Below are 12761 nucleotides of genomic sequence, written 5' to 3' on the forward strand. Positions count from 1 at the left end.
AAATGGCTTTTGACATTACCCCCTAGAAAGAACACTTGGCTGCAGTTGCCAGTTGCCCAGGATAGCAGAACTATAGTTTGTGGAGGTATGTGTGAATGTAATGACAAGGGAGTCACTTGTCACTTTAAACAGTTTAAATAAATCAGTAACCCTATTAAGATCAGATAACATCAGTCATTGGAACCTGAATTCACTTGCTTTCCCTTTCCTTGCTTGTTATTTTTTTATTTGGTATCACAAAAAATAAATAAATAAAAACAAAAAAAACAAAAACAAAAACCTTAATCCTGCAGGCAGGGTCTATCCAGTTCTTTGCCCTCTGTATCCACCTAATAAATACAGATATTCAGTAATAAATAACGGTGAGGATCAGGATGACAGGGATGCTGTGTTTGTATATTTAGGTTCTATTTATCTGTTGTCTTTCAAAATACTGAAGGGAGATCAGAGAAGGTCAAAACGCTGAAATTATCCTTTAGATGTGGAATTTAATCCGCCTACCTGACGCTGCTGCATCTCAAGGGATTGCCTGATCTGGATGGTTGTAGAAAACTGAGTAATTCCACCTTGATGGCTCAAATTGCAATATCAGAATGGGCTGATTTGATCCAAATGGCTGTTTTAGTCTATTGGAAGTGGGCCTCTGTGCTCAAAGAAATCCCTTTGACTTTCTGCTTCAGAGAGGTACAATTGCTCTGAACTGGTGTTTTGATGGAAAGCACTGACCACTTTGATTTAATCATTTGGTTTTAAGGGTGTTTTGGCCCAAGAAGGACCCTAATATTTAGTGGCATAATGCCATTACAGCAAATCATAGCTTTCAAAACTATATGGTCCATCACTCAATGCATGAAATGCCATGTCAAGTTCTCCTGCCAGCAATCTTTAGCCACCCAGCGGCTTTGTCACTTCTGTTCCCAACTCCATTCTCCAAAGTATTGTCTTCTGATCAAGTGACCAGTCACTATTCTTAAATCTTTCATTAATTATGTAAACCAAGATGCATCTGGATAGCTGGGGAGGCATTTGACAATGTTTGGAGGAAACCTTGAGGTATATCATGAAATGTTAGTTTTGGGAGGGGAAGGCTCCAATTTAGGATCAACCCCCTTCCTCCAAAAATCATAGTAAGCAGAGAGAATATACTCTTAGCAGCCATGGAGTAGATTCTTCTCTCTCTGTAAATCAACCCAAAATAAGATTCAGTAGCATTGGAACCCAAGGGGAGAGGAGGATATAAGATACAATTGACAGAAAGTGTACAAAAAGTCTGAATATTTTGGTACTTCTTAAAAAAAATAAATCATGTATTAGGGCATTGTAACCAATAATACCTATTTATTGTTCAAAATAATCTATTTCCTCTATCAGTAATCACAAATAGCTAGAGACACACAACAGATTAAAGTCTAAACTCAGGTTAGCAAAACAGAATTGCTGTGTTCCCATGACTTGTTATGCTCAGATAAATATGGTAGCCTGTTTCATACAACAGGTTAAGATGATGGCTGAATTCCTACATGTTGAACTACCAGCAACCTCAGTCCATTTTATCTCAGGCTAGTGTGTTGTACAAGTCAGATTGTCTTCATCTAATTCCCAGCCCATGAATGAGTCAGCCTAAGCTAACCCTAGTTGTATTGCATTTTGCCTCATATTCTTTATTTATTTTTATATATATATAAAATTTAATATATATATATATATATATATATATATATACACATACATACATACATACATACATACGTACAAACAGTAGTAAGAACTAATACAAACTAAATCAGAACAGAGAAAATGAAGAAGAAAAAGAGAAATAACAGAAAAACTTAAAAGTGCAATAAAAAAGAAAATAGAAGAAAGCAGAAAAAGAAAAGAAAAATATATAAAGAAAAATATAAAGGTATGAAGAAGTAGCTTCCAATATTCTTCACAGCAGTTATAAATACAATTATATTTAACCTTTCTCTCTAAAGTTACATCATGACTCTCTTCTTTCTATAATCTAGCATGTCTAATCATCAAAACCATAAATCACAAGTTCATTTTTTTTTCACTTTTACCCAAAAAGTCCATAAGGGGTCAATTTTGCCCTATATTCTGACACTGTCCAAGAGCAGTCTCAGGAAGTATAAAATGTATTAGTCTTTGTCCCCCATTGGGAGGGATATCAGGGCATTGCAATGACTGGGGAACCCAGGCAGGAGAGGAACCAGCAATGGGACAGCCGATTCCATGCCAATATAGTTTTATGCCAGCTGAAGGATGGGTGGAGCACACTACCACTCAGCAATGGGGTGAGGACATAATAATCTTACCCAAGACCCTTCCAATTCTACATTTCATTTTCCTGCTCATCAGTGCTGCTTCCTAACCTTCCATCACCAACATATTATTGGCACATGCTTTTGTGCATATTCGATGTCTACTTTTCATATGTTGTAATTCTTTAAAGGGAGAGTTTAAATGCATCATGTAAATTTATTCACTAGTTATCACAACTGCATCTTAAGCCAATGTTTTGCTCCTAATAACCTGTGAGGCAGGTTAGCCTGAGAGATGACAACCAGACCAATGTTTTTCAGTTGCTACATGGCGTTCACTGCGATTTATTTAATATGCTGTGAGCTACATGGGCTTGTAGGGAAAGAGTATACCATTAAACTTCAGCACTTTCATTTGTGGGTCTGAAATCGATGGGCTAACCACTCAGCCACCCATATTCATTATGCTCATTCCAAGTCTCAATTTCACACCTTGGTGCATGAGCAGCTACACATGACTCTACTTCCTCCTTAGCTACAGCCCACACAGATTGTGTTGAATTGGGCATTGGCAGCTGTTTGTACACCCACTTGCACACACGGTTCTTTGAATTTGCATGACAACCTGAACACCAACTCAGCCAGTTAACCAGCTGGCAGAAGGTGCAGGAGCAGCAAATCTGCACTGGAATCTGCCAGATGGAGGCTACCCATGGAGAGAACATTGATTTCATGAAGCCACTGGATTGATTCCTGGACGGGGGTTTCCCAGCCATAGAGGAAAAGAGAAGGCTGCGCTCAGTGAGAGAGCAGATGTATGATATGCATTTCTCAGGTTCTGCCTTTAACACTTCCATATGCTAGCAAAGACTGTCCATTTCTCCCTGACACTCCTGCAAAAGAAAACTAGGCACCAGGCGATATAGATTAGATGGACCAAGGTTTTGACTTAATAAGAAACAGCTCCCCATCTTTCCATGCCTTCATTCCTGACTCTCTTCCCTGAAATTGTTGGCATCCATAGGTGGGGGACAAAAGGAAGAGAAAAAAGAGCTTTTTCACTCATTCTCAGAGGCATCACAGTCCCTGCCAAGTGGATTTCCATGCTGCGTTACATTTACAATCCACAAGCACTTTAACTTTCAATGGCTATATAACGGTGGGAATCACACAGCAAAATATTTCAGTTTGACTAAATTCCAATAGAGCAAATGAAACTAATGAAGTACAATTGTACATTAATAGATTACTGCTAATAGCATATGCCTAGAGACATTGTTTGGGGTTTCTTGGATCTATGAAGTACAGTGAGTCGTAATATATTTACCCTATGTATAAACTAAATCTGGATCCAAACGCTATAAACTCTTCCGAGAATTATCCATCTCATTACAATGGTGTCCTGTTTGGGGTCTTAATACCAACCAGGACCTTGCCCATTGCGTATGCTTTGTTTTTTCTTCCTTTTGATTTATTGTGTGTTTATGTTATAAATCTTGAAATAAATAAAAATAAATGCTCCCAAAGCTGACATGATCTGCTAAACACATTCCTCAGGAGCTCTGGTACTAGCAAGAATGTGCTGTTTATGGACACATTTGAGTCAAATAGAAGACATCTCCCTGGACATAGATGCATTTGCTTAGGACTAGGGCTGTGCAAAGCTTTGGCCTAGAGGTTCTGGTTTCTGCCAGCAGTGCCCCTCTAGATTCTGTGTAGGACAAACAGGCCAGACTTTGCAGAAAAGAATTAATGGACACAGATTTTTTAAAGACATTGCAATTGTTCATTGATATGGCATTTATAATCTGTCTCACATGTAATCTCATATGCATAATCACCTGTCTCCCCCACTCCCCCCCCCACCTCATTCCAATTTCAATCCTACTTCAGTTTAGCCACTCCATGTATCTGGTGAATGAGCTGCAACATTGAAGTGAATAAGTTTGATTTTCCAGTTTGATTTGAATGGTCAATTCTGTTTCCAAGGACAATCTGAATGGAAACAATGATTTCAACTGGACTGAACAATCCTTACACCATTACTTTGGATTCTTTCTCATAGTGCAAAACATACAGTTTGAGATAAATTGATGTGGACATGGACATGGGTTTGGGAAGCATGGGTAAAAGAGTGAGACCCTGCTCCTTGTCACACATTCTTTCTTTTTCTTGATTCTAACCCCAGCCTTCATGGCTTACATTGTTCACTTGGGGGGTGGGGGGACCAGAGCCAGGCAAGGACAAGCAGTGAATATGGCTTCAGAGATGGATATGTCTTTCCTTCTCAAATGACTGGGAACAACTTTGCAAAGTCCAACTAAGAGGAAATTCTCCCCAACTATTTCATGCTGTGATTAAAAAAAGAAAAGAAAAATGCCTTCAACTTTGATGAACATGGGTCAGGTAGTAGTGGGCTCAGGTTCATACTGTCTTTCTGTGGCTGTATAAAAGTCTTCAAGAGCAAACTGGAGGTATTCAAACGTAGGTCTTTCTTCTGGGTTGTTCTTCCAACATTTTAACATTATTGCATAGAGTTCAGAGGGGCAGGATTCTGGACGGGGCATCCGGTAGCCCTGTTCTAGATGTCTGATAACATCATGATTCATCATAGCTATGGGGAAGAAAAGGAAAAAAATTAAACCATACATAAACCATATACATGTACAAGAAGATACACCTTCAGGTGGGAAGAGAACAGCAGTCAACTAGAAGAGGAAATAAGATTGTCTAGAGCTGCTTGAGCAAGAACTCTGTGAACAACTTCTCTGTAGGTTTCTGAAAACTGTTACCAATTGCTGCATCTTGTTGGGCAGTAAAAAGTTTCAGTTATCCAGAGACTAGAGTGCTGCTGCCCATCAAACTCAAAAGAAAGGATGAAATAGGCTTTCAACTTAGATTGAGATTTTGCTAGGGCAAGCCTAGACCTTCTGACTTGGTGTGAATCTTTCCAGTAAACTGTCAACAACTCAGTTTTGGCAACTCAGTAAGAAGTCACTGTTTGAAAAATGGGCTAGGAAATGAAATTCAATAAGGTCTTTGGGGGAAAACTAAAGTTCTCTGGGAATACATTGGCCTTCTGTGCTGAAGGTCCAAAATTCCATCTGGAATCTGGCCGGAATTCTGCACAGCTCCTGTCCTTTGAAACAAACAGTAGCAAGGCAGTTGGACTTATCAACAATTTGCAATAAGGCAGATTCTCATTTTCACAGTTTCTATGAGATGTTTGGGTATAAACATTTTGCATTAGCCAGTATAAAGTGCCATTGGTCAGGGTGACTAGGATTAACAAAAGCTTGGAACACAACACAACTGAGTGCATTAGATTGGGGAAGGCTGGCTGCAGTATATGACTAGGCCTCAGATTCATCTGTGAAATCTTTATATGGGTTTTCTATAGAATGTATGGCATAGGAAGTATACATTCTTTCCTCTAAATCAGTTTCAATTCCACATAAGATTGTGGCATATCTAGCAAATCCCATGCCTTTTTTAAAAATCTGGACGACATATAAGGCAGCGTTAAGGTTTCAGTGTGTGTGTGTGTGTGTGTTGGTGGTGATAGTTACAGTTATTTATTAACTTCTGCTTCTGTTTCCCATTCAACTTTGCAAATGCATGCATGTCCCACCTGTTTCATGAAAAAAAGAAGCTGATGAACTGCTTAAAAATAAAGAATTAGAACCTGATGGAGTCAAACTCAAACACAGTTGAGTCTGAATTAGTAAATTAGTAAATTTGACTCACTTGAAGTGTACTTACAATGATGAGAAGCTGCCCGGTACTGGGGCTGAACAATTGGCCTAATAATGTCCCTTCTGAGCTTTCACCCTTACTGGAGGAATCAGAGAGAAGCGTTGGCTCAATGCAGTGAAGGGTGTTAGATTGCAGCCTGCCTTACCTGGATAGGGAGTCTGTCCATAGGTGATAATTTCAGTGAGAAGAATTCCAAAGGACCAGACATCAGATTTGATTGTGAAAAGTCCATAGTTAATTGCCTCTGGTGCTGTCCATTTGATAGGAAATTTGGCACCTGCCGTTAAAAAAGACATTTAAAATGAAAAACAACCTCCCAGCAGGATTTGGCTCTGAATATCACTTTTGAGTCTCTTTGCTTAAACTGGATAAGGTAGATTCCTCCGTGGTGTGGGAGTACAAAGAAGAATGTACAGTAAATATGTCAGACCAGGAACACTGGACCCAGTTCCCTGACACTAACTACTACTTGGGGGTGTGGAGAAGTTCAGCATTGAAAGTAGTCCTAGGTGGTAATTTTATTTATGCATTGGCCTATTTAGTTCAGCCAATATAACAGAGCCAGGTTATATTTAGTTCAGCCAATATAACAGAGCCAGGTTGGTGCAGTGGTTAAGGCATCAGGCTAGAAATCGGGAGACCGTGAGTTCTAGTCCTGCCTTAGGCACAAAACCAGCTGGGTGACCTTGGGCCAGTCACTCTCTTTCAGCCCTAGGAAGCAGGCAATGGCAGACTACTTCTGAAATATTGCCAAGAAAACTGCAGGGACTTGTCCAGGCAGTCACCAGGAGTCAACACTGACTCGAAGGCTGTCTTTCTTTCTTTCTTTCTTTCTTTCTTTCTTTCTTTCTTTCTTTCTTTCTTTCTTTCTTTCTTTCTTTCTTTCTTTCTTTCTCTTTCTTTCTTTCTTTCTTTCTTTCTCTATCATCTATCTATCTATCTATCTATCTATCTATCTATCTATCTATCTATCTATCATCTATCTATCTCAGATAAAATTTAGGAGTTAAGTTGAGCTTAACTTAAGTTGAGGTTACATGCACTAGATTTGGCATATCTGCATTCTATCCAAATGCTACTCCTCAAGTAATATTGCATTATTGGCCTGCAGAAAGAGGGATAGGTACAGGGCATCAGATAAAGGGGGAGATGTTCTTTTTTCAAACCTCAGCTGTTTCTAACACTATGGATAGGGGAATGGTTGGGCTAAGAGATATCTGATTTTATTTACTAGCATATTTGAATATTGCCTCTCATGTACCAGATACCTAAGCAGTATATAATAATGATGGATAGGATAGGATAGGATAGGATAGGATAGGATAGGATAGGATAGGATAGGATAGGATAGGATAGGATAGGATAGGATAGGATAGGACAGGACAGGACAGGACAGGACAGATGGAGGGATGGATAAATAGAAACAGTTTGACTTTCTGTCTACATATCTAGGCTGTTTCAATGTCTTTTGACTATAGCAAACACTCAGAATATTTCTAAGCATTCACAGAGCTTCCAGTAATCCTTTGCCATACCAGTTTGATCAAGCCCCACTTCCCCTCTCCTATAATCTTTTTCAGATTAACTAAGTTACTTAAAAATACACTCTGCCTATTAGTGGGACAAAAATGGGACAGAAATTCTCTGGGTCAGGGAGGGAGGCAGACTTTATTTAAGATATCCAGGTTCTAAGCCATGTAGGGCTTTATACAGATAACCAGCACCTTGACTTACACTCAGAAATAAACTGGTAGCCAGGGCAGCTCCCATAGCAATGGCATTTTGTGACAATACCATGATTGTCCAGTGAGTATCTGGGCAGCTCCATTCTGTACCAGCTGAAATTTCCAGGCGGTATTCAAGGGCAGTCCCATGTAGAGGAAATTGTAATAATTCAATGGCAAGGTTGACTTAAGTGTGGGCGATCGCATTCAGTGCATCAAGTTCTAGGTAAGATTGAAGGGCAATTGGCAAAGCCCTCTTGACTGAGGCCTCTGCCCATCTGTTGTTCCAGCAGGAGTCATGAATCTGGGAGGATTCCCAGCTTGCAGCCTGCTCTTTCACAGATATGATGGGAAGGAGCCCGGAGGTGAGCCTTCTCAGCGGCTTTCTCCTCCTTTGGAACAGTTTACCCACCAAGGGAAGAATCTCCCCACTCTTACAGCCTTCTGGAGAATGGTTAACACCTGGCTGTTTGGTAGGACTTTGGAGATTAACAGCCAAAGTAAAATCTGTCCCACTGATAATATTCTTTAGTGATTTATTTTGTATTTTATTGAATTATTATTTGAATTGTATTGTGATTTTGTTTGTATACCTCACAGAGCTTTGGAATGAGACAGTTTATAAATCAATTCCCTTCCCCTCAAGACATGCTTTCTGAGCAAACCCAACGTGCTTTAAAAATCACTCTATCCCCAGCCTTTCATTTTAGCAGCTTTAAACTCCATATTAGAGGCAGAGCCCTATGGAAAAATTTGCACTGGGGAGATTTCAAATTAGATACTCCTGTCCTACTTGAATGAGAGAAGAAGTTGCTCCATTCCACATCACGTATGGGCATGATCCAAGCTGGAGCACAGTCCTAATACAAAACCAGGCCTCAGAGCTCATCTCAAAGCACAGGGAGAGATGGACATATGGAAGAAAATGAGAAGCTTCAGAAAATTAGGAGTGCATGTGTTTGTATGTTCAAAAATCCCAGAATGAATGAATGTGTGCATATATACCTCAATGAATTTGGGGAGCAGAGAACAATAGCCCTTTATTTGTACTGTTTTCCTGTGATTGGAACCGGACAGTATTCTTTTGCAGACTGTCCGAGGTCAAAAGTGCAGTTATATTGCTAAGGGCACGGAGCCTGAGCCATGGAAATACTACTGAGGTAATAATTTTTGTGTGTGAAGGAGCACATCTTTTACCTCCAGACTTCTCTTGTTCAGTGGAAGATGACCCACAATTCTATCTCTCTTACCACAAAGCTTCACTGACCTTCTTGTGCAAGATATTCATTTTCTATGATTCTAGCCAGGCCAAAATCAGCAACTTTGCAGCAAAGGGACTCTGAGACCAGAATGTTGGCTGCTCTGAGGTCTCTGTGGATGGAGTTCATTCTCTCAATGTATGCCATCCCTTCAGCAATCTAGGAGAGATAAGGACAACAGCTGAACATACCTGGTGGTGAAGTGATCAAAGATTTCCCTGCTCAATGGGAGGGCAGAGTTTCTGAGTTTGGTAAGGGATAAAGAAAGCCACACATTTCTGTTTCTGGCATTTTTTTTTATTTTTTGCAAGTTGGTTCCATCACATTTCTTCATCAGCTTGCAAATTTGCCATTACAAAGTCCATATGAAAATTCAAACCCATTGTTGTGACTAAAGGATGTATTTTTATACCCATTTTTTTCTCATGCAGTTTTGCAAGCCCTTCCCCCTTCCTTTCATTGCATTCCCTAACATACATTTTTGAGTGCCATTGTCCTTAACCGACTCATTTGGGGAAAACACTTCTTTTAAAAAATTGGAAAGTTGCATTGTAACAGTGAATTCCAAAAAGTAACAGCCTTTTCGCTTTGCTTGCTGCTTCTGGAAATGAACATTAGGTACAATCCTAGTCATTTTTTGGTCTTGCTAAGCTAGGCATCTTATTGAAAGTGAGCTCTTGAGTGACTCTACTGTATCAGCAACTAAGATGCAATCCCGGACTTTCCTGCCAGTAAACAAAGTGTATAGCCCAGATGTTCTACTCACCTTCATGGCTATCTTGTTTTATTTTCTTCTGACTAAAGGGACACTACATTTTCTCTTCCATAGAGATTTGTTAGGGTTTTTTTTTTACACTTATTAACTTTCACAGAGTTTCAAAAAGGATATGAAAACATACTTTCCATAACTATGTGATATGCTTAAGCTGATTTGCTTTTAGTTCAAATGCTGCTCACCTCAGTGGAAAATGAAGCCACCAGAAGGGTGTCATTTCCTGTCCTGATGTCTATGTGATCAAGGCGACACCCTGGTTTCCCCATGAATGTGCTAGTGGGGTTGACCACAGGACAAAATGCTTTCTAATTTTAACTTTCATGTAGAAATAAGGGGTCATCACTGGATGTGCCTGGGGCCTGTTTATACAAACCATACTGTTGTGATGACGTTTGCTACTTGACCTATGTTTGGTAGCCAGATGCTCCTGCTGTGTGCTGCATTTATGATGCAGGTATTTTGTGAAACAATTTGAGATGAACTGGCAGCACAACCAATATGTATTTTGATATTTCACGCAAAGGGCTCAAGGTATTGGGTGGGCTTCTTCTACATTCAGTCTTCACCACAATGTTGTCAGGCACGTCAGGCTTTGAGATAGTGACCTCTCCGTGGCCATTCGGTGAGTGTCATGGTAGGGTAGGGAGAAAATTGAGCCTGAATCTTCAAATATGACACCATAGCCAGGGAACCTTTTTGGGGGGCTGACAGTCACATTCCCTCAGGGATTATCTGCTGGGAATTACATGGCAGTGGTGGTCAGGAAACAAGCCAGAAGAAGTAAAGGCTTGCATCTGTTGCCTCTCTGTGTCTCTTTTTATTACTCCTGCTGTTTTTTTCTCTCTCTCTTCTTCTGCTTTTTTTGTCTTCCTCAGTTACTCCTTCACATTCTCTCATTTTGACTCTCTTGGCAACTCTTTCCATTTCTCTCTTTCTCTTTCTCTACTACCTGTTCTGTATGTCTGTCATTTCTGTCTTTGAGCTATTCCCCACTTACATCTAATCATACTACAAACATCCTGTGGCATCATCTTTACTGTTCCTTGTCCTCAAGATGTTGCATTCATCTTGTCTTCAGCTCTTCCAAGTGACACCCTTAAGTTCTCCTTGGTTGTACCAGGGCCAGTGTTTTCTCCTTAAGCCAAGAAGAACTTGTGGTAGTTTCAAATTATGTCAAATCTGACATGCTTTGCTGCCCATCATGTTGGCAGTACAGGGGGGATCAATTTAGTGTCTGTTGCCGCTTTAGACTGGTGCTCCCATGCTTTCTTCCCTTCAGTCCCCAGGCACTTTCCTCCACTGCCATTCCTTTCCCCCTTCCCACTGAAACAGCTATGTGCAGCTGTGGGGCAGCTATTTGTGTTCAGCAGACTTATAGAGATGCCAAGAGAATTAAACATAGTAAAATAGAAGACTATGGTCTTTGAAAATCCAGCACCTCAGCAAGCCCACTGAAGAGCTTTTATGTTTTAAAAGATCTAGATTCTGGTGAGAGCATGGTAGATCAGGAGAAATGTTATGTTTAGTGGGCTGGAGGAGGTACTGAGTTGTCCAACAGTATGGATTTAGCACGCTTTCAAAACTCTGCATCTCCACAAATTTCTCCAGCAGGCTTGTGGAAGTGCAGAGTTTTGAAAGAGCACAACATGTGTTCTCTTGTGGGTGGTCCAGCAGACAGCACAAGTGAAGCCACTGGTCAAAACCTGCCACTTCCCCAAGCCTCATCCCTGCAGTACGGTCATGACTGGTAGATGATTTTATTTATTTTTATACAAATTATTAAATTTGTATGATTTGTGACACTTGGAAAAGGAGAGGGTAGCAAAGCCACCATTTTGCTTCACATGCCTTGCTTTCATGAAGTCATTTTTCCACCATTCAGCAGCCTGCCCAAACACAGGATGGACAGGATAAGGATAAGGATTGACATAGGGGATAGCAAATTCTATGCCAGTATACTTCCTGCCTACCCAAGAGCAGTGCTTTAATTTGGCAGTGTCATTCTCAGCCACCCCTTCAGTCTCTCTGTTTCTTTGTCTCTCAGATACCTCTTCTTTTCCTCTTTCTTTGGCTTTTCTCTGGCACCCTTTTTGTCTCTGTTTTGGTTTTCTTTGCTACCTCTTCAGTTCCTGTTATCCCATCTGTTTCTGCCTCCTCTTCTCCTCTCTTCTCCTCTCCTCTCCTCCCGTCCCCTCTCCTCTGTCTGCTGCCCTTCTGCTTCTCCCTGTGCTACCTTTTTTCCCTGCTATCACACATCTCTTTTCCCTCTTTTGAAAAAAGTAGATTGATGGTGACTGGGGATCCTAATACAATATAACTTTCAGGTTCAGAAAATGCCAAGACTTTGCACCATCATGGTTTTAGGGTATCAAATAATTTACCTGAGCAGAGAAATCTATTAATTTTGGAACAGACAGATTCTTCCCTTGCTTGGTGGTCAAGAAATCCAGCAAGCATCCTGTCCAAAAAAAAAAAAAATTAAAAAATTCAAACAAATAATCATAAAGGTGGATGTAAGAATACTTTATTAGTCTAATCAGTTTTCAGTTGATATCTGTGTTCAGCTTTAGGCTGTGATTCTTGCCAAGGGAAGAATCATATAACTTAACCAGTGATTTTTTAAATCAGATTTTATGTGATGTTGTTACACATATTACTAGATTGGGAATTGGGCTGGATGACCTCTTAGAATACTTTCAAATTCAGTGATTTTTCAATCAGATTTTGTGTATATATGTGAATGGATTTACTGTCAGTGTAGCCTGCCTATGGCAGAGCCTTGGGCTAGCTACAGTAATATACTGTCAATATTACTCAGCCCCTCCCTCAAGAAATGCCCCCAGATTCCAGGAAGTGGCTGGAGGAGGAAAAAAAAGGAGAAAAGTTGGAGGAGGAAGGACTTGCTGCTTTCCCCAGAGAGAAGCTCTATTAGCATCAGAGTTCCTGTACCCAAAGTACAACCTAAGAAAAGTAAGGATGGAAG

General features: G+C 40.3%; 1 protein-coding gene and 1 long non-coding RNA gene across 2 annotated transcripts in view; one reads left to right on the forward strand and one right to left on the reverse strand.

Annotated features, from left to right (window-relative positions):
- Nucleotides 1-12761, forward strand: part of LOC107326145 (uncharacterized) — a 98442-nt gene that overhangs the window by 55624 nt on the left and 30057 nt on the right. The window lies entirely within an intron of this gene.
- Nucleotides 3991-12761, reverse strand: part of BLK (BLK proto-oncogene, Src family tyrosine kinase) — a 37912-nt gene continuing 29141 nt past the window's right edge. The window contains exons 11-14 of the mRNA XM_025167139.2: nt 12160-12236; nt 9012-9162; nt 6166-6297; nt 3991-4878 (exon numbers count right to left, since the gene is read on the reverse strand). Of these exons, the coding sequence (XP_025022907.1) occupies nt 4667-4878; nt 6166-6297; nt 9012-9162; nt 12160-12236 (572 nt within the window). The 3' untranslated portion in view covers nt 3991-4666. The remainder of the gene's footprint in view (nt 4879-6165; nt 6298-9011; nt 9163-12159; nt 12237-12761) is intronic.

This window comes from Python bivittatus, unplaced genomic scaffold (genome assembly GCF_059951505.1).
Source record: "Python bivittatus isolate LINGU-HERP-01145 unplaced genomic scaffold, Pbiv_v1 ctg000690_np1212, whole genome shotgun sequence".
NCBI lineage: Eukaryota > Metazoa > Chordata > Lepidosauria > Squamata > Pythonidae > Python > Python bivittatus.